The sequence below is a fragment of the Aspergillus aculeatinus genome, assembly GCF_003184765.1.
Source record: "Aspergillus aculeatinus CBS 121060 unplaced genomic scaffold BO66scaffold_18, whole genome shotgun sequence".
Taxonomy (NCBI): Eukaryota; Fungi; Ascomycota; class Eurotiomycetes; order Eurotiales; family Aspergillaceae; genus Aspergillus; species Aspergillus aculeatinus.
Window position 1 is genome coordinate 150,007 of NW_020291487.1, and position 18,660 is coordinate 168,666.

Genomic DNA, 18,660 nt, shown 5'->3' on the forward strand with positions numbered 1-18,660 from the left:
AAAAAAAAAAAAAAAAACTCACCTCTAGCCCCCCACGCCTTCGCAATCTGCAACCCCGCCACCGCCACCCCACCCGTGCCCTGCACCAACACGACCTTCCGGCTCACATCCTCGCCCTTCTCCACCGCCGCCCGCAAGCGACCCTGCACGCTCATCCACGCCGTGACGCTGGCGATCGGCAACGTGGCGCCCTCAGCATCCCGCATGTACCGGGGCGCCCGGACGAGCGCCTGCTCCGGGAAGACGCGGTGCGTCGCCAGCACGCCGGGGAGCGGGTGGCCCATGCCCCGGGCGAGCATCTGCGGCGTGACCTGGCCCGTGAGGTGATCCGGCAGGAAGGTGGAGAGGACGCGGTCGCCGGCGCGCCAGCGCGAGACCGACGCGCCGACCTGCGTCACGACGCCGCACATGTCCGAGCAGGGCACCGTGGCGGGCGTCTCCTGCGTGACGGATTTGTGGTGGTTGTATTCGCCCTTCGTTACTGCTCGTCGGATTGCACGGTTAGTTCCAATGGTATAGCTCCGGAGGGAATCGGTTTTGTGGGAATCACTCACCCTCAATGTCGCGGTAATTGAGCGAGACCGCATGGATCTCGACGAGGACTTCATCGGGGCCTGGCGTGGGCTGCGGGGCGGTGGTTTGGCGCAGGCTCGCCAGGCCCGTTAGGGGGGTGGTCCATTGCTGGATGCTCATTTTGAGTTGCAGGGGATTTTGATTACGCTTCTCTAGAAGAAAAAGCAGACTGTCTGAAGACGGAAGTGAAGAAAACCTGAAGAGTAGATGTCAAGAAATAAGAAGGAAAAGAAGGTAACAGAAACAGTTACGTTATCCTAGAAGACCTATAAGTCGATGTCATAAGGCCCCACTGTCCGTCCACAAATTATTAATCAACGGTTACGGTTACTGTTCCTGCTCGGTGGAGCTTATTTTGGGGCCCGGATTGGGGTACGGTACAGAGACCCTGCATGTCGGCTTTTTTGCTCGGATTGAATTCGTCAGTGCCGTTCTGTGGGTCGCTCTTCCACCTCCTACGATGTGCTAACCCTGAACTGTGGGCGATGGTGGGATGTGCATAACTTCATCATGGTCATTATGTTCAGCTAAACTAAAAATCTTCGAGGTGACAGAATGAAATAATCCAAAAGGTTTTCACAAGAACCACCGAAACTCGACCGCGGCCGGTCCATCCCTCAGCCGTTCGGTGGGCACATCCTGCGCCCGCATCTTGACGCCCTCGCGGGCGTCGCGGCGGCGATTGTCCACCCACATGAAGATGCCCAGCGCCGCCGCCAGGACGGCGCCCGTCGCCCCGAACGCCGCGATGGTGACCAGCGCCGGCATGTACTTGGGCTTGTCCTGGGCGCGGAAGACGTTGCTGGCGACCAGCCCCATCAGGTTGGCCAGGGGCACGCCGATGCTGGTGAGCAGGACGCGGCGGCCCTCGTGGGCGACGTTGTTGTTGTACCAGGTGCTGAGCAGGACGCTGGGGGCGGAGGTGCCCCAGGTCATCATGAAGGTGGCGAAGTAGGCCACGTGGATCTGGGCCTCGACGTCGGTGATGGAGGCGTAGATCATGAAGCCCGTGAAGGTGAGCAGGAACCCCAGCACGATGAAGGGGGAGCGCAGGCGGGCGGCGTCGGACGCGAAGGCCAGCACGAGCAGCATCGCGGCGCCCGTCACGTTCGGGGCCACCGTGTAGAGGTTGGTCTTCACGGTGGAGTAACCGAGGCGCTGGATGATCTGCGGCATGAAGAGGGAGACACCCTGCAGGGGGACGCCCAGGCAGATTTCGATGCCGAGGAAGGCGTAGGTTGACGGGTGCCGGAAGATCTGCAGCGCGTCGCGGAGATTGAAGGCTTCGTTCACGACGGCGGACGAGTCGACCTGGATGCGGTGATAGGCCAGTGCTTTCTCGTCGGGACTCAGGAACGTGGCTTCGCTGGCGGAGCGTGGGAGGTACCAGAATGCGAAGCAGGAGAAGAGGACCGTCACGCTGCCTTCGATGATGAAGAGGTACCGCCAGTTCGGGATGGTCGAGTTCTTGATCTGGAAGACGCCGAACGCGATGAGCCCCGAGAAGGCGTTCGCAATGTTCGACGCGGCGTAGAAGATGGCGAGGCGGCGGGCGAGCTCGCCGCGGCGGTAGAAGGTTGTCAGGTAGTAGATGACCAGAGGGAAGAAAGCCGCTTCGGACATTCCCAGGAACCAGCGCAGCGTGAACATGCCGCCGAAGTTTCTGGCTGCGGAGGAGAGCAGCGTAAACGAGCCGAAGCTGAACATGAGGACGGGCAGAACCCGGGCTGGGCTAAAGCGCTTGCCCAGCATGGCAAAGGGCGGCGCGAAGATGACATAAGGTACATAAAAGATGGAGAGCAGCAAGTTGTACTGATTCGGCTTGAAGTGCAGGTCTATAGCCATTAGCACAGGTGTCTCCTATCGGAGTCAAAGAATGGTCTCCTACCAGTACTCATGCCATCCGTTTCGGCGTTACTGAGGTTGCCTTTGTCCAACGCATTGAAAAGATCTGGACCATACATCAGTGGGCGTAGCCTATGGCTAGAGCTGATTGACCTACACATCAAAGCCAATACTGGCAGTAAACGCAGGTCAAATTTCCGACACAGCTGCCGCTCTGCCTGGTGATCTGTGACCCGGACGACATCCTCGATGATCCCCGTCTCAGTGGTGTAGTGGCTCGCCTTCACAGGCTCATCATGAACCGAGCTCGTCTTGGTGTCATGTGGACTCAAGCTGGAGCTGGATGCCATTATACTTCAGCCAGACGGGAGTGTGAGAATGAGGCAGTCACAAAACGTGCAAGAATGAGGGATTCGAGGAGTGAGAAGAAGGGAGGCGGGATTAGACGAGGTATGAGCCAGGATGGTAGAGACGCAAGGGGATCAATTTCTTAAGGAAACGGCGTCATCGACCCTTGGTTTATACCAGAACCTTAGCATAGTATGTAACCCAGGGCTTATCAGCTGCCAAGGCAGACGAGGGATAAGATGTCACATTGTAAATGAACCAAGCTCGATCTTCCCAGGTTTTTCTCCGCATATTGGCTGGCCGGATGCAGTCAGGTTGCATTGTCGCGGCGGGCTTATCAGTTGCTAACTTATCAGTCAGTAGGCACAACCCTTGTCGATCTGCGATAACGGGCGTAGTCGGACCCCTTTATCAAGATCCCTGCAATTTGTTTTCGTGGCAAATCAATCGCTACTTAAGATTGACTAATTTGCAAGTCAAATTGATCGGAAACCCGCAATCACGATAAATTAAATCCAAGACTATGGCACACAAGATAGATTCAGTGGGGCTGTCGAAATCTAAGGTTGCAACGGGCCCCGTGTGACTCCCCCGCAAAGATCAGCGCCGACGTCACTACAAATCTCTTATAAGTACGTAGTATGGATCGGTGATTGGGGCCAGTGGCAATGAGAATTTATAATGGTCTACATAGTCTAGTCGAGAATTGATCTAGTACAGAACAATGCTGTCCAAGCTGGAAAACCCCGTCGCGACGCCCCCCTCATTGACATCTCTCGCCTTGGTCCTCATCAGCCACCCACCTTGCTCATTCTGCACGATGTTACCGTTGGCTTGATCCCACAGAATGGTTCCATAGACACCAAGCTCTCCAATAACATGCCCACTGAGTACCTCCCCATCACTACGGAGCGCCACGTTCTTGGCCTCGGCAGGTGGATGAATAAGCTCCATTAGGATCCACCGCTTCCATTCGGTCTCGGGAATCGACCGCAGAAATTCAGGAATAGCATCCTTGTACACATTGTTTCCGCCGCCCTCACGCTGTGGCTTCAAGACGTGGTTCATGGCAGTTTCGAGGTTCAGAGCAAGCTTCTGCCCGCGGCCAGTGGACGAAAGGTCATATTGCGGAGCAAAAGTCGCTCTGACTCTCGAGATCGTGGCATCATCAGTGCCGGAAAGAAAATCGGCCAGGTGATCTGGTCCTTCCTGTTCGGCCAGAACCTGTTGGACGATCTTGCATCCAGCGAGTTGGTTGAGCACGGTGGGGCATTTGATAGCGGCAGAGCGCTCGAGGTGTGTCCGTGCTTGCCAATCACGCTCAGACTTGTAGTCGGTGGGCGCGTAGAAGCAACGGAGGTAGGCAGTCGTCACTTCGAACTGGGTACCACTGGAGTGCGGGGGCTGGTAGATAAGTGGCCTCGAGGGGTTCGAGTCGTGGATAAATGTGTGGTCGAGGATCTCGGAGCTAAGGACACGGAAGACAGGGATTTTGTGAGCCTTGGTCAATTCCCGGGAAAGAGCCAATTGATCGAAGATATTCCTCTCGTTCTCCTGGACGAGGAAGAGGATACAGGTGGGAAGAGCTGGGGTGGACTTGGAGGTTCCGTAGGCTACGTGGGCTGCAGCCAGACCTGCAGCCAAGGTCTCCACGGCAGGATTCTCGGGAGGTTGATTATTGTCCAGCAAAGGATGCGACGGGTAGGCGATTGGGTGGCCTGGTGGGGAATTGAGGAGCTCAGTGTGTAGAGATGTCACCAGAGATGACAAGCCGCCAAAGGACGAGGAAATTGTGTTGAACTCGACCTGTTTCAGGCTGGGAGAGCTGGCATCGGACGGGGTATGGGCCATGTAATCAGAACGGTAGAGGCCGAGCGATAAGTTTTGAGTATAGCCCTCTTCCTTGACTGCGAGATGGACTTTCCAGAGGTTTGAGATGAAATCGTCGACGTCAATCAGACTACATGCAGGTATATTTAGTTGGGGTCATTTCGAATGCCAAAACACGGCCATCTTCGCATGTACGCAGAAATATGGGGTGCTATTCTCATTCAAAGAGAAGCAGAAGCAGGCTCTTACTCTTCCATGATCTTCCCAATCCAGTCTTCGTCACATGTAATCGCAGCGTAGAGTTGATTGTATACGGTCTGAAGAGCTCTTGCTTCTTCAAAACAAGCCTTGGGGAAAAGACTAGGGAACAGGGTCACTGGTGCATTGGTTGCCAGCACTCCTTGAGGGTCATTCTCCTTCGCGACGAAGGTCGGCGAGGGCCGGACGACGAGGCCATTTTGCGTGGCCCAGTCCTTGATTGTTTTCACCAGGAACTCCTTCTGTGCGGAATCCAAAGCTGGAGGATAGCTGGAGTAGATTGATTCTGTCATGGTCAAGAAGTGATATAGTGAGAAAGCATATAAGGAAGGAAACAAGCAGTCAATTGATCTTCAACTGCTGTTTGAATGGAGGATCTGGAGGATCTTCCTCCGCGGGCAGAGGCACTGAGGGGCAATCTGAGGGGCATTATTAAGCAATGTGGGGATATCTCTACCGCCTTCTACACCGCTAAGCGCGGAAGGCAATAACCGACAGCAATATCACCCGTACCTGGAGTTCAGCGACCACCCGTTGGCTGCGGCATGCTTGATCACCAGCCAGGAGATAAAGGCATTTTGAAGACGATAAATTCAACGCAAGAACGGTTTCCATCCAGCGACGGGGCTGCCTTAGCTTTACGATATCTAGTACAATCGTTTGACGACGATAGACTGCATAAGATCTAGTGATCGACTGCACTATGGTCCAGTCCACTAAATGTGATGTACTATACAGTACTTCAAGACCGCCTACCATTCAGCCGGGTGATTGAATCTCAACTGGAATCAAATTAAGGTTTGCGGTGGCAAGATGTGCCTGGGCGATATCGGCAAATCACAACCCCATGTTAGATGGGTCTAGTGCTTATCGGCTCACCGCCCGGCATTGCACGTGAGGATCCTCGGCCCGGTAGTGATTTTCGCGCCTTTCAGGGACAAATCCCCAAACATTTCTTTTCCCTCTCCGAGGCCCTTTTTCTTACCTGCTTGTCGAGCATCTCCGTGGTTCAAGATGTCCACCTCCCTTCCTGGCAACCGGGACCTCCCATCATCCCAGTATGATCTATCCACATACTGGGGTCGCGTGCGCCATGCGGCTGATCTTTCCGACCCGCGGTGAGTGAGGGTTGTCCCCGACAAGCGGTCTATAACTGACGAGTGAAGGATGATGTTCGTCTCTTCTGCTGGACTGGACAAGGCCAAACAGTTGGTTTCTGCCTACAAGCAGAACCATGTCCCTGCCATGACGTCCGAATTATGGCACGCTAAGAAGGTGGTTGACTCGACATTGCACCCTGGTAGCTACACCTCTTCGCCATTTCCATTCCTTCGCAGTAGTATAACTGACCGATCCAGACACCGGCGAGCCGGTCTTCCTCCCCTTCCGCATGTCCAGCTATGTCCTGTCCAACTTGGTCGTCACTGCGGGTATGCTTACGCCCGGTCTTCAGGTGCGTTCACCCTCCGTCCTCTAATGCTAGCTCACCCCCGCCTTCTGACTCATCGGGACGCGATTGTCTAGACCACCGGAACCCTTCTCTGGCAAATCGCCAACCAGTCCCTCAATGTTGCCATCAACAACGCCAATGCCAACAAATCGACTCCGCTTTCTTATTCCCAGATGGCCAAATCCTACCTCATGGCCGTTTCCGCATCCTGCTCCGTCGCTCTCGGTCTCAACGCCCTCGTTCCCCGTCTCAAGGGCGTCTCCCCTAACACCAAGCTCCTTCTTGGTCGTCTGGTCCCATTCGCAGCTGTTTCCAGTGCCAGTGCGCTGAACGTCTTCCTCATGAGAGGCGAGGAGATTCGCCAGGGTATCGATGTGTACCCTGTCTTGTCTGAGGCCGAAAAGAAGAAGCGGGAGGAGACCGGCGAGCCTGTGCAGAGCCTGGGTAAGAGTAAGAAGGCCGCAACGATTGCGGTCGGAGAGACGGCTATCAGTCGGGTGCTGAACGCCACTCCAATCATGGTTGTGCCGCCATTGGTGCTGGTTAAGTTGGAGAAGACCGCGTGGCTGCAGGCGAGGCCAAAGATGGTGCTGCCGATCAATCTGGCATTGATCCTGGGTACCTCTTTGTTCGCATTGCCACTGGCGCTGGGTGCATTCCCTCAGCGACAGTCGATCAGTGCCAAGAACCTGGAAGAGGAGTTCTGGGGCCAGGGAGGCCAGGATGGGATGGTGGAGTTCAACCGCGGAATGTAAATCTGATCCGCGGGGGTGAAAATTGCATATAGATTAGATTTAGAGATATACTGTACCGTACACAGTGTTATGAGCATGATACCATTGCATACCTGCCTCTGAATTCAACCATCCATTAATTACATCTGGAGACGAGACTGATACTCTAAAACTACCTAGTACAAGTAAAAAGTCATGGAAGACCGAAAGGATGGATTGTGGAGGAACAAACAAACAAACAGTGCAAACTGACTCTTGCCGCCGCCTGGCAGTGTCTCCGAGATCGTCACATGCGAGAGGCGGGCACTGACTGACTGACTGCACTGTAACTCCGCTTTTTCCCCCCCCCTTTCCTTTTTGCCCCCTGAGTTTCTTCCGCGTCCCGCGCATGATTGATTCTATTCCCTATTCCCAACGCTTGTTTACTCGTTCCTTGTCAATCTAGCCTCCTCTAGACTTCTCAATTGATCGTCGCAGTTTTGCACTATTCTTTCACAAGTCTCTTCCCCTGGTGGTCAGGGCTTCAGGGGATATGCCCCCTCTCCGCCAACTTCATTGAAGCTAAGCAGCGGTCGGTCGCCGCCGTGCTTCTCTCATCTGCCGGTTGTCCACCCTCGGCGACCACGACGACTTCACGCTCAACCTCGCACCACCTCGCTATTGTGCCTGCGTCATCCTCGATCATTCGACTTTGAAAATGAGCATCTCCTTGCCCTACCGATCCGCCGACGATGCAGGCAATGGCCTCCCCCGACTTTCACCCGCCCCTTCCCTACTACACCATCGCACGCCCAGCAGTTCTCGCACATCTCTCCGCCAACCGTCGTTAGCCAATGTTCCAGCCACCGCCGCGTTATTCCCTAAACCTCGCCGATGCAAATCACAATACCCCCGGGACTCCTCAGAGCGGCATGTCGAGTACATTCTCGTGGCCTCCTTCCATATCGATCGCGGTCCGATCATGGAGCATCAGTATCCGACCGCGATCAGTGGAGATGAGAGCATGTTAGCGGAACTCATGCTGCCTGATCAAACACATGTCCGAAGCCAGGATTGGACGATATTCTTCCTGCATAAGGACACAAGCGCGGATGCCGATGATGATGCCTCGGTATCTAGCAAGAAGCAGAAAAAGAAGAAGAAGGGGAAGCGCAGGGTTGGAGATGAAGCGCAGTCGAGTGAAGGGGACAGTCGGGAGGATGACGAATCATTGGACGAGGAAGATAGCAGTGATGATGAGGAGGAAGGAGGTGAAGGCCCTCCTCTGATGTATGTGCTCAATCTGGTCAACACGAAACAAGACAACACAGTGAAGCGGTATGTGAACGCACTTTTTCGATCCCTTTCGTGGATAAGGTCCGGATATTGAACAACCACAGCGGCGCAGTCGTGAAGGCTATGGCAATCTGTACGCGACATTCTTTCCTTCATATCTACAAAGTGGGTCGCCCTCAGTCAAGAATAGGTTACAGTTGCGCTGACACCCAACTCACAGCCATTATTGTTGCTAGCCCTGGAGGACTACTTCAAAAATCCATACCCCGAAACCCTCGCCACTTTATACAATGCTGTCAACAGCATGGACTTGTCGTTGATGCCGAGACTATCACTTCTGGAAAGGCAGATCCTGCAGGCAAGCAATTGCAAAGATATGTTCATCGAGAAATTCGAACAAATGATACACCAACGGTCCTTAGAAGACGGTGCCCCGCCAGATGACGAGGACGATCCGCCGTCGCCGAAACATCAGGCTCCCCTCCAATATACTCTTCCGCGCGACACCCACGAATTTGAATCTAGGGTTGTTTATAACGAGATCCCTATTCCGGTCAAGGTTCCCACGGTCATTTGGCCGGAGACTGTGGGCGACTTCTCTCTGATCAAGCTTATCCAGATCTTCTCCGCTCCACATAACACTTCACCTCAAGCCTTCCCCGTCCATCCGCACCTGACTACTAGTGGGCCTTTTACGCATCCTATCATTGTCCTCGTCAATGCAATGCTTACTCAAAAGAGAGTTATATTCTTGGGTCATAATCGACCGTCCGGTGAAGTCGCAGAAGCCGTGCTTGCCGCGTGTGCGATTGCGTCGGGCGGTGTATTGCGCGGTTTTACGCGACACGCCTTCCCTTACACGGATTTGACAAAAATCGATGACCTGTTGAAGGTACCTGGGTTTATCGCCGGCGTCACAAATCCCACCTTCGCCAACCATCCTGAGTGGTGGGATCTACTTTGCGATCTCCCGACTGGTCGAATGAAGATCAGTAGCTATATCGAGCCTGCACCAGTGACGGAAGGACTACAATACTTCCAGCAGCAGGCTTCGTTACATCATTACCCGTCTAGCTCGAATACCGATCCCAGCGGGGATAATGTCTTCATGGAAGAGATCCAGCGAAGCATCACAAACCGTTACGGTGAGAACGCGATCCGGGCCAAATGGAGGGCGTACATCATGAAATTCACCCAAGTGGCCGCCGCTTTCGAGGAAATGGTCTACGGCGCATCGAATCTCTTCATCATTGGACCCAACGAAGAGCTTTCGCCAGAGAGCCCGAGCGGCGTTCAGGCTGACCCGCTGGATCCGACCACCCTCCGCGGCCATGGCTATGTCTGGCCCGATGAGGGCGCCAAGCAAAGGGAGCTGCTCGCCTCAGTCTCGCGCATCGAAGGATGGCGGACCACACGATCCTACTATTCGTTCATCCAGGACATCGCCGCCATGTACTATCCGGCCCGACCTATTCTGAAACCCGACCTACACCATCACCACAGCCGACTCCGCGCCTTGCGACTCTCTGCTGCCGACTCCGGCGCCATCTACATCGCATTCGCGCACGCGGTCAAGGACTACGCGGGCATCTGCCAGCTCTTGACCATCACCCCGGAGAACCAAGCCGGACTCTTCTACCTCAGCATGGGGCTCTTCCACCCCTACCCACCGGTTCGCGAGGCGACAGTTGACCTGCTCGAGCGGATTGCTGCCCACCCTGCGGGGCGACATTTCTGGGCGCAGCTCAACCGGTTTGCGAAATTGGCGTTCTTCCGCATTAAACGCGACCGCGACGCCTCAGCACAGAGCCCCGCGGGGTTAGGCACCGGGTCCTTTGGCCCGCGGAGCTTAGTAGGTGTTGCGATGGGAGACACTGCATGAGTTTTGTAGACCTTTCGCAGCCTCACATGTAACCTCACAGGTTATGCCGGTGGGCCTTGCCCGTACTTATGTCACGACTATCCTATTTCCATCTTGTATATGTAGCTATGTTCAATTAGCTTATTCCTCTCTCCCTCCCAGTCTTGTTACCTGGGTTGGAGTATCCAATCAAAGATCCCAAATTCTTGAAATTCTGCAGTAGGACCATGAAAACCTTCCTTTCAAATCAGATTTTCCTCATCTGAATCATGTTACTCATTACTCGACCCGAGGCCCAAGACCTCAGCCCAACCACCACATCGCCCCCCCGCTCTCCCCCCTCTTCGCAATTTAACCCCACTTTAATTCTTAAGCATAGCAGGCTTCGACTCCAACACCTCCTCCAACCACTTATACGACACCGGCAAACTATGCGGATACCCCATGTGCGGGAGCCCGGGGAAGAACCTATTTGCTCCCGGAATAACCATATCAGCCCCACCAAATCAAGAAACAAGCGGCTCACACTCGTGCGATAAGCCCCAGGTGGTAGGGTTGGGGGGGGGAGGGGGATACGCACCGTCCTTCCTTGGGAGAGCCGTGATTAAAGAGGACAAGACAGTCTTCGATGGGGGTGACACCGTCGTCGACGCCCTATGTACACCTCCCCGCGGGGGGCGGGGATTAGAGTTAGTGGGGGGGGTTTTGCCTGGGGCGCATCTTCCGAGGGTGGGATTTGGAACATGGGAACCAGGGGGGAAGGAACTGCAGGGCACGCACATTCAACAAAAGAAGTCTGGTGCTGGGCTGGTCGACGATGCCGGTCTCGACGAGCGAGAATTTCTTCTGGGCGTTGGCGCGGAAGTCGGCGACGTCGGTGTAGCCGTACTTCTTGGCCCAGGCGGGGGTTAATCTATTCCATTCCAATTCGTTAGTCTTGCAGTCACTCGGAGGGGGAGGGAATCCCACTCACAGGAAAGGATACTCATGATCATCGACGCGGGTCAACCACTCCTGATCCATGAAGTAATGGCAGCCGGGACCGTGGGCGATGCAACCGCGCAGGCGGTCGCGGTGGGTGTGCGCGGCGCGGATGGCGTAGAAGCCGCCGGCACTGAGGCCCCAGGCGGCGACGCGCGCGGGGTCCAGCTCCGGCCGGCCGGCGATGTAGTCCAGCACGGTGGTCCAGAGGCGGTCCGGGGCGGCGGGGTCGCTGGGGTCGGCGGGCGAGTCGGCGGTGCCGGGGATCTCGGCGATGACGACGGCCCACCCGCGGTTGAGGATCTCGTGGGTGCGCTGGCTGTTGTCGGGCCGGTAGCCGTCCAGCCCGGTCATCAGCAGGATGACGGGGACGGGGCTGGCGGCCGAGGCGTGCTCGGGCGTGCGCACGAAGAGCGGGACGGTGGGCGCGTCGCCGCCGGCTCGCCGGGTGTGCGGGATGATCACCTCCTCGATCTTGGGGCTCCAGAAGGAGGCCGCCTGCAGGTACACGCGCTTCTGGCGGGCGAAGGCTTCCTTCTTGATGTCGTCCTTGCTGGGGTCGACGTAGGGGAAGCGCGAGATCCGGTAGACCACCGCGGCGCGGCGGAGGAGGTCCGAGGCCAATTGGGTGTTGCTGCTGTTCAGCGCCTCGCTGGCTTGCTTCTCGAGGGATTCGGCGATGGGGAAGAAGGCCTGCGTGTAGGCGTCTTCGTAGGCGTCGTTGATGTTTTCCTGGGTGGGCTTGGCTGAGCAGGCAGATTTGGTACACAGGAAGAAAGCCTCCTACCTTGATCAACGTCTCGAAGATGGGTGCGAAGTCCTCGATCGATCCGTCATGGAACGGGTAAACTGACTTCTCACACTGCCGAACGCTTCGTCTTAGCTCTTGATCCTCACCACACAGCATTCATCTTGGCCTTACCGCAAACTTCCACTTAGTCTCCCAAAGGGCCTTGATGGACCCCTTGTGCGGGTAGACCGTGTTGAACTTCTCGCCCATCAGCCATGGAGCCATTTTTGCGTTCTGTTTTGTGATGTGCTTGTGAATCGAAACAGAAGAAAAAAAGTGGTTGAGATCGAGATATCTCTCGGATAGAGTCTAGCAGTCGAGGGGGCTTTTAAGGCAGACAGTAAACCTGAAAGAGCCGTATGCATGGCCACGACAGCAAAGTTAACGCACAGGAGATATGCAACTCTTGATGCCTGAAGTTAGGAATGCGGAGGCGAAAAAAAAAAGAAAAAGGTGGTCGCGAATCGAAAGCAGGGGATACATTAGTGTTGGGAGTTTGGATTGGAGAGCATTGGACTCTTGTAGCCCGAGAGTTCTTAATGTATGAATGCTGAGGAATTTGAGGTGAGATTGTTTTGCTATGCGGCATTTTCTAGCGCCAGGGGATATCGATCAAGAGCGATTTCATTTTGGGATGTCATCATTGGACGCAGAAGTCATATCCAGAGAGCCTTTGTTGTGAGGTGGATGGATGAGATGGTGGGAGGAGAGAGACAGCAGCGAGCCCCTCCAAGTCCTTACCGCTCACAGCAGTCCGTAAATGCCCATGCCGCTTGCTGAAGCTTTGGAGCAGCGAAAAGACAGCAGGCATCCTACATCGCCTACCCCGCTATCAGGACAATGAACTCATTCTGTGGGAGATCACACCACAAGGTGCATTCTCTTGGTTCGGGAGCAGTGGCTGGTGCCATGTTGCATCTCCCGTGCATAATTGAGGCAGCTAGCAGCCAGCAGGACGGAGTATATCTTGATTCATGGCTACGGAGAGGCTGCGTGCCTCTTCCGCCGTATCAGAGCCTTTCATGAACCCCACCTTGGCCGGTAGATGGGCTTTGGGTTCTTTGTACAACGCATTCCAATATTTTGGCGTCAAGAATGAGAATGGTTGGAGAGTTATCGATGCCGAGGCGAGGCAAGGGGGAGGGGAGAGAGCACAGCGGCGGGGTAGTTGGAGGTTTTGATTGTTGTTGGCTCTCGGCGCCTGAGGCAGACAAGATGGCCAAGGTTCGATGCTTCCGACTTCGGATGGGATCCAGCACTTGTTGTGGGGAAAAGAACTTCAGAGATCGTGGGAGCTGGGTATTCCGAGGCAAATACACTTATACTCTCCATCAGATCTTCTCCGATTTGCAGGGAGTTGGCAATTGCAAGGATGAATCTCGATCGAGACCAGGAAATCCCGATCCATCGTGGGGTGTGGTGATGTTTGGGACCGGATGTTCCGACGTGACGTGGGCCTTGCACGCACACGTGCTGCCAAGGAGATTAGGACGAAACCCGACATTGAAAAGAATTCGTATATACGGCATTGATAACTATAGAGACACTATTCACATAACTTCATCATATTTACAAGGCTCGAGTATTTCACAGAGCAGATTTCTCCCACACGATCTCCTTCCCATTCAACCCCTCAATTGCGGGGATCTGCGCACGCAAAGCATTGCCGTAGTCACCGGCGTTCGGCGTCCGCATCAGGGTGTGGATGTGGAACTTCTTGGGCTCCTCATTGTTGAGGAACACGCCGGAGTGGTGGTCGAACTCGACCAGGATGACCGGGCTCTGCAAGCGGTAGTAGAAAGGGTCCTCGTTGCCATAGGATCCAATCCAGCAGAAGTAGGTCTCGGACTCGAACTGGCGGATGTGGTCCAGCTTCAGCTGGCGGGCGCGGGCAGGCAAATAGAGCAGGTACTGCTCGAAGATCCCGTACATGAACTTCTTCTGCTCTTCGTTGAATGTGCTGGCGGGGATACCTTCATTGGGCACGACGCGGTTGTCACGGTACGCACCGCAGACATGGCGCTGGTCGTCGCGGTTCCAGCGGCCGGGCGGCATCGCCGGGTCGTGCATCTCGGCGTAGACACGCGCCTTCTGCTGGAGCTCGGGGGACAGGGACTGCATGAGACGCAGACCCAGTTCCTCCTCCACCTGCATGATGCGAGTGCCGGCGTACGGGCCGGAGTCGATCTCGTTGGGCTCGGCGCCCGTGAACCACGGGGAGGCGACGATCTGACCCTTGTAGAGGAAGATGTTCAGGCAGAGGTGGTGGCCGTAGAAGGACCAGCCCCACGGTCGGTCGGTCGAGGGACGACCGAAGAGGACAAAGTTGTAGGAGAATTCGTTCATGACCTTGACACCGTTGACCAGCTCGCCCAGGAAATGGTTGATGCGCATTGCCGCGATGGCCTTCTCGTAGCCTTCGGGAGATAGTGTGACCTTGAGAACGTTCAAGACGGCGTCGCGGAGCTTGCTGTCGATCTCATCAAGCCGGATTCCCTTGTTGCTGAGGAGGAATTCGGGGTTGGACCAGGTCCGCCATTCGGGGGAATCGATGTGGTAGCACAGAGCTTTGCGCTGGTTTTCGTCGGCCAGAGACAGCACATTCTGAGTGGCTTCGACGATTGTATCAATTGGGATGCCTTCGTCTTGGAGCTTGAACAGGTCGGGGCGAACGGTTCCTAAGGCAGTGATTAGCAAGCGAAATGGACCATTGCTTCCATCGGAAGTTCCATCGGAAGTGAATACCGTCGGTGGTTACACCCTTGAAGGGCTCTTGCAGCAGGTCCAGCCAGTGCATGTAGAGCGCGTGCAGCCATGGAGGCTGACGTTGCGTCTTGAACTCGTGTGCATATTCATGGGCATCCTGTGTGCGCATCACCTGGAAGCGCTTTAGACTAAGATCGGGCAAGTATTGACGGTATTCGCCCGTAGGCTTCTGCAATTCGGCCTCGGAGTGAGTCATTATGGCAGTGTTATGGCGGATGTGATGCGATGATGATGGGGGAAGGAAAGAGAGACAGGAGGGGGCGAGGAGGGTCGAGAGGAGAAGGAGGAAAAGTAATAGTATTTAGCTTGGGATGCGAGGCAGAGGTGAATGAATTTATTTATCATTATCGGCTGGGGAAAGTTGTACTGTACCAGGTATGGGGTACGGATTCAGCTTTCCGCCACTTCGTTTCCTTTCCCCATACTAGCCCTCCCCACTTTTCCCACAGCACCTCCCCACCATCCACCGTGGGCTCGGGCTAAATCTTATCCGCCCACACCCCCAACACCCAGACATTCAAAAATGGCTTATTGGTAATACGCAGTTCTCTAAGATCGGACCCGACGGAACCAACAGCTAACTATGGCAATTCGGTTCTTGGGTGTTGCCTGATGGTTGTTCGCCTTCCAAGCCACCGCCTGGCAAATCTTTAATCCCCCCGTGGGGTCGAACATCCTTCGACCCCATCATTCGGCATTAAATCGGCCTAGCGGGGTTGCTTCGCAGCTTCAGCAGATCATACATGAGTACATCATTTGCTCGATTTCACATGGAACTACCAGCATTCAAAGGGTGGATCCAACCGTTGGTGTAATACAGCACTCTGGCAACGACACCAACAATCTCGTCAGTCATGGCCCGAGGTCACATCGCCCACATACACAATTCATAAGATACATTAATCTACAACAACCGCAGGAGTTCCAAGTCCTTGGCTACAGCCGGACTATGAGGTGCGCAGCTCTCCAGGAACCGCAGCATTTCTTGGTTCCATTGCTCCCAGCCCGGGGGTAAGGTATCTCGCACGCGGGCTTCTGGTGAGTGGGATATACAGTAAAAGAGGAGTATTTGGCCGAAAAATCTAGGAGATGGTCAGTCACCGCGGTATGGAAAGAAGCAGCAGATCTGATGCTTGCGAGACTCACTGAGAGCAAAAAGCGAATCGAATCGGAATGCAGCTCTTCATCCGGCGGAAGACGCCCCCAACAACAGGCCAGTTCATGGCGTTCAGCAGTCCGCTGCGGATTTGTTCGAGATCATGATCCGTTAATAAACTGGGTATATGGAGGGCTTTGTAGAGGTAGGGCCGGCCGATGTGGAATTTGGCAATCATGTAGCGACCACGAAGCATAGCTTCGGAGACGGCAATCGCGGGAGAAAGGGCATGACGGGTCGGATCGAACGGTAAGTGAGATTCGGTGGGTTCAGAATCGGCTGCGTCGTGGTCTGTAGAAGGGTTGGGTGAATTATCGGAGAACTGCAGGGCAGCAGGTAGGTTGACCCGCCACTGATCTAGCTGGTGGTGCAACTCTGTATTGATGGCTGGACGGGGGAATGTCCCTGAGTCGGCTGTAAGAGAGCTAAGTCAGTCGTGACTCGACGAGCGCAAAGAAGGAGCGATCGACTCACAGTAGAAATACAGTGAGTTTCGGATACGGGTTAGTATTATACGGTGGGCGACCTGCGCAAGGAAATGGTATTGGAAAAACGAATCGTCTATCTCGTCCAAGGACATGGATCGAGATGTACCGAAGCCAACGCTCTCGAAGCTGATAAACTTGGGAATTGGGACAAGCTCTTCAAGGCGTGCAAGACCGCTCGGTGGGACATGTAATTCTTGAATTAGGATTGTCTCATTCATGAGACAATTCCAGTATACTCTCGACTTCATGTCGCCTTCCCACTCGTCGAAGTGAACGTCACGGCTAAGGACGTTAGTCACCTAATCACCACGAGTAGGAAAACAGGATAATCACATACTTAGTGAGCATGGAAAGACAGCAGGTAGCAGCACGATGGATCATAGCCCAAGAGTCTAAGGGCCGCAGGATCTGACTGTAGTAGACACTGCAAACGCGCGTCAGAATCCGAGGATCAATCTTATAGACTTGTGGAGTGATCGTACAATGAAAGTAGATAGAATTGGCAGCTTTGCAGATCATTGCCACACATCAAGAAGCCCATGCGTTGGCGAGCCTCGTTGAAGAAGCGTAAGCCAGGAGGTTCCTCATAGACGACTCCCATCCACTCGGGCGGCTCAAACCGACTAGTCCTGCTCCCTGGTAAAGGATAATTTCCCTCTTGATAAGCGTGGATTGCAATACAGCCTAGGGCCATGATGTTCAGGGCGAGACAGCTTTCGATTGTATATCCGAAATTGCTTTCGATCGCCGTCCCCAGTGTCGAGGCGAAGTAAAAGTTCTTATCAATGATAGGCGTGTAGAGGTTAAACGTGGTGAAGAATGCGTCTGAAAGCCCCTTGATCATGGCCAATGGGAGTGTCTCCAGCCAGTTGTTTCCAGCGTGCGGAGGAAAGGGGCAAATGTACATCGGCAGCATAGGCCTTTTCATTTCAATGTCAATCACGTAGTTCTTTCCGAGCTTCTCATAGGCCTCGAGAAGTCGATTTGGGAGGATGTTTTGAGCTCCAAGCCAAGAGATCACCCCATGCTGGCTGAAAGAGATTGAAACGAGGCCAGTCGAATCCACTGGGCCCGAGGGGAGATAGCTTTGGCTATCATGTTCTAGATCGTTATTGAGTTCCACTGTTCTCGGTGTGAGGCCTTGCAGTTGAGACCTCTCTGAGCCCACCGGCTCTTTGGAGTTGAGATTACGCCGTGTTAGAGGTGAGACACCTGGCGACGTATCTAATGCATGAATCATTTCATTTCGAAGAGAATGAATGTCACCAGATATGGCAGTGGGGACACTTTCAAGTTTTGTCTCGAGTCGATGGAGAGTGCTCATAATCAGACTCAAAGAATGATCCCGCCTATGATGAGTTAGTCTGACAAGTCTATCATTAGTATGTGCTTGGTTGGTCCTTACTTGGAAGTCTTGCGCTCATTATAGACACATTCCAAGCCAAGCGACTTGCATAGTCCACATTTTGGCCGTGATTCATCACATCTGGTCTTTTTCAATCTGCAATTCTCACAAGCCTATGGCGAGATGTTATTCCAAATGATTTTACACCAGAGTTCCTGAAGGTTGTGGTAGAGCGATGCGGAAAGAGTAACCTACCACTGTGGCTATGAAATTCCGGGGTTTCTTCGCCGAGCCCGAGGCCCTGCTGTGCTCCGGGCTGTCATGAGAGAGGTGATCGGGAAGCTCTGGAGTCTGAGAGTCACTGTGGGATAATGACCCTGAGTAGGGACGTTTGTTCATGGTACTGAATCAAGAACAGCTTGGATATCACGACATCGTTGCTTGAGTGCACTAAATGGTTCTGCGATCCGGATAAGTCGATAGATAGGCGGCTTCATGTGACTCGAAAATGCTGGGTCTGAAACACGTGACAAGATGAAAGGGACGGATATGTTTGCGCTGTTTGCTGCTTGCAGCTGCGATAAGCGGGCCTACCGGCACGTGCACTCGACGGATCGTGCGTTCGCACCGGAGTTTGCGGAGCTAAGCATGGACTGTGCATTTACCCCACGGCACTTCGACCTTGGCATCCTGAGTTACTCCGCACTTTTCAAGCTGTTTACGCAAGTCGTGCCACTGGATATGATGCATTGGTCGTTCCGTGGAACTTGTGGACAACCTTTATGTATTAAAAGCGACACCTGTCTTATCGGCGAGCGGAGCCAATTCTCACATTCTGTCTGTGGCTCAATAGAGCCAGGAGCACTACAAGCGTTCCCGACAGGTTCTTGAATAACCATGTTGCAGAGATGAGATGGCCAACAAGTCGAAGCATTTGAGCATCACTTGCTCAGAACTGAT

At 54.3% G+C, this 18,660-nt stretch overlaps 8 protein-coding genes across 8 annotated transcripts in view; 2 read left to right on the forward strand and 6 right to left on the reverse strand.

The window, feature by feature from the left end:
* Nucleotides 1–771, reverse strand: part of BO66DRAFT_428093 (zinc-dependent alcohol dehydrogenase family protein) — a 1,612-nt gene extending 841 nt beyond the window's left edge. The window contains exons 1-2 of the mRNA XM_025650388.1: nt 555–771; nt 23–481 (exon numbers count right to left, since the gene is read on the reverse strand). Coding sequence (XP_025504953.1) covers nt 23–481; nt 555–693 — 598 coding nt within the window. The 5' untranslated portion in view covers nt 694–771. The remainder of the gene's footprint in view (nt 1–22; nt 482–554) is intronic.
* A 342-nt stretch (nt 772–1,113) lies between these two features.
* BO66DRAFT_347669 (putative MFS transporter) lies at nt 1,114–3,055 on the reverse strand. The gene is made up of 3 exons (XM_025644630.1): nt 2,576–3,055; nt 2,462–2,524; nt 1,114–2,408 (listed from the first exon to the last, which is right to left on the reverse strand). Exons 1-3 carry the CDS (start codon nt 2,766–2,768, stop codon nt 1,150–1,152), a joined length of 1,515 nt encoding a protein of 504 aa, XP_025504954.1. The 5' UTR covers nt 2,769–3,055; the 3' UTR covers nt 1,114–1,149.
* Nucleotides 3,056–3,449: 394 nt separating this feature from the next.
* Nucleotides 3,450–5,195, reverse strand: BO66DRAFT_372156 (glutathione synthase). Its single transcript, XM_025645490.1, has 2 exons — nt 4,846–5,195; nt 3,450–4,726 (listed from the first exon to the last, which is right to left on the reverse strand). Exons 1-2 carry the CDS (start codon nt 5,145–5,147, stop codon nt 3,478–3,480), a joined length of 1,551 nt encoding a protein of 516 aa, XP_025504955.1. The 5' UTR covers nt 5,148–5,195; the 3' UTR covers nt 3,450–3,477.
* Nucleotides 5,196–5,808: 613 nt separating this feature from the next.
* BO66DRAFT_347675 (sideroflexin family transporter) lies at nt 5,809–7,144 on the forward strand. Its single transcript, XM_025644631.1, has 4 exons — nt 5,809–5,972; nt 6,021–6,154; nt 6,213–6,307; nt 6,379–7,144. Exons 1-4 carry the CDS (start codon nt 5,869–5,871, stop codon nt 7,057–7,059), a joined length of 1,014 nt encoding a protein of 337 aa, XP_025504956.1. The 5' UTR covers nt 5,809–5,868; the 3' UTR covers nt 7,060–7,144.
* A 290-nt stretch (nt 7,145–7,434) lies between these two features.
* Nucleotides 7,435–10,279, forward strand: BO66DRAFT_470657 (AFI1/MesA family protein). The gene is made up of 3 exons (XM_025652806.1): nt 7,435–8,355; nt 8,418–8,478; nt 8,534–10,279. The coding sequence occupies exons 1-3, from the start codon at nt 7,736–7,738 to the stop codon at nt 10,193–10,195; spliced, it is 2,343 nt and encodes a 780-aa protein (XP_025504957.1). The 5' UTR covers nt 7,435–7,735; the 3' UTR covers nt 10,196–10,279.
* A 257-nt stretch (nt 10,280–10,536) lies between these two features.
* Nucleotides 10,537–12,170, reverse strand: ayg1 (heptaketide hydrolyase ayg1; the record flags this gene model as incomplete). Its single annotated transcript, XM_025651006.1, has 6 exons — nt 10,537–10,642; nt 10,755–10,828; nt 10,955–11,087; nt 11,148–11,887; nt 11,943–12,017; nt 12,078–12,170. 6 exons carry the CDS (start codon nt 12,168–12,170, stop codon nt 10,537–10,539), a joined length of 1,221 nt encoding a protein of 406 aa, XP_025504958.1.
* A 1,305-nt stretch (nt 12,171–13,475) lies between these two features.
* On the reverse strand, nt 13,476–15,047 carry BO66DRAFT_372170 (DUF3500 domain-containing protein). Its single transcript, XM_025645492.1, has 2 exons — nt 14,691–15,047; nt 13,476–14,623 (listed from the first exon to the last, which is right to left on the reverse strand). Exons 1-2 carry the CDS (start codon nt 14,905–14,907, stop codon nt 13,533–13,535), a joined length of 1,308 nt encoding a protein of 435 aa, XP_025504959.1. The 5' UTR covers nt 14,908–15,047; the 3' UTR covers nt 13,476–13,532.
* Nucleotides 15,048–15,470: 423 nt separating this feature from the next.
* On the reverse strand, nt 15,471–18,130 carry BO66DRAFT_470660 (putative C6 finger domain protein). The gene is made up of 7 exons (XM_025652807.1): nt 17,956–18,130; nt 17,761–17,873; nt 16,838–17,704; nt 16,693–16,779; nt 16,342–16,637; nt 15,858–16,281; nt 15,471–15,793 (listed from the first exon to the last, which is right to left on the reverse strand). The coding sequence occupies exons 1-7, from the start codon at nt 18,097–18,099 to the stop codon at nt 15,616–15,618; spliced, it is 2,109 nt and encodes a 702-aa protein (XP_025504960.1). The 5' UTR covers nt 18,100–18,130; the 3' UTR covers nt 15,471–15,615.
* Between the last annotated feature and the right edge of the window lie 530 nt (nt 18,131–18,660).

Bases quoted from the DNA above. Each gene is read 5' to 3' on its own strand.
- BO66DRAFT_347669 (XM_025644630.1), bottom strand. From the start codon at position 2,768: ATGGCATCCAGCTCCAGCTTGAGTCCACATGACACCAAGACGAGCTCG. The intron at 2,525-2,575 runs GTAGGTCAATCA...TGTATGGTCCAG, and splicing joins GCCAGTATTGGCTTTGATGT to ATCTTTTCAATGCGTTGGAC. The intron at 2,409-2,461 runs GTAGGAGACCAT...TAATGGCTATAG, and splicing joins AACGGATGGCATGAGTACTG to ACCTGCACTTCAAGCCGAAT.
- BO66DRAFT_372156 (XM_025645490.1), bottom strand. From the start codon at position 5,147: ATGACAGAATCAATCTACTCCAGCTATCCTCCAGCTTTGGATTCCGCA. The intron at 4,727-4,845 runs GTAAGAGCCTGC...ACCTGCATGTAG, and splicing joins ATTGGGAAGATCATGGAAGA to TCTGATTGACGTCGACGATT.
- BO66DRAFT_347675 (XM_025644631.1), top strand. From the start codon at position 5,869: ATGTCCACCTCCCTTCCTGGCAACCGGGACCTCCCATCATCCCAGTAT. The intron at 6,155-6,212 runs GTAGCTACACCT...TGACCGATCCAG, and splicing joins TGACTCGACATTGCACCCTG to ACACCGGCGAGCCGGTCTTC. The intron at 6,308-6,378 runs GTGCGTTCACCC...GCGATTGTCTAG, and splicing joins TGCTTACGCCCGGTCTTCAG to ACCACCGGAACCCTTCTCTG.
- BO66DRAFT_470657 (XM_025652806.1), top strand. From the start codon at position 7,736: ATGAGCATCTCCTTGCCCTACCGATCCGCCGACGATGCAGGCAATGGC. The intron at 8,356-8,417 runs GTATGTGAACGC...GAACAACCACAG, and splicing joins CAAGACAACACAGTGAAGCG to CGGCGCAGTCGTGAAGGCTA. The intron at 8,479-8,533 runs GTGGGTCGCCCT...CCCAACTCACAG, and splicing joins CTTTCCTTCATATCTACAAA to CCATTATTGTTGCTAGCCCT.
- BO66DRAFT_372170 (XM_025645492.1), bottom strand. From the start codon at position 14,907: ATGACTCACTCCGAGGCCGAATTGCAGAAGCCTACGGGCGAATACCGT. The intron at 14,624-14,690 runs GTATTCACTTCC...TCACTGCCTTAG, and splicing joins CAAGGGTGTAACCACCGACG to GAACCGTTCGCCCCGACCTG.
- BO66DRAFT_470660 (XM_025652807.1), bottom strand. From the start codon at position 18,099: ATGAACAAACGTCCCTACTCAGGGTCATTATCCCACAGTGACTCTCAG. The intron at 17,874-17,955 runs GTAGGTTACTCT...ATCTCGCCATAG, and splicing joins GGAATTTCATAGCCACAGTG to GCTTGTGAGAATTGCAGATT. The intron at 17,705-17,760 runs GTAAGGACCAAC...AACTCATCATAG, and splicing joins AATGAGCGCAAGACTTCCAA to GCGGGATCATTCTTTGAGTC.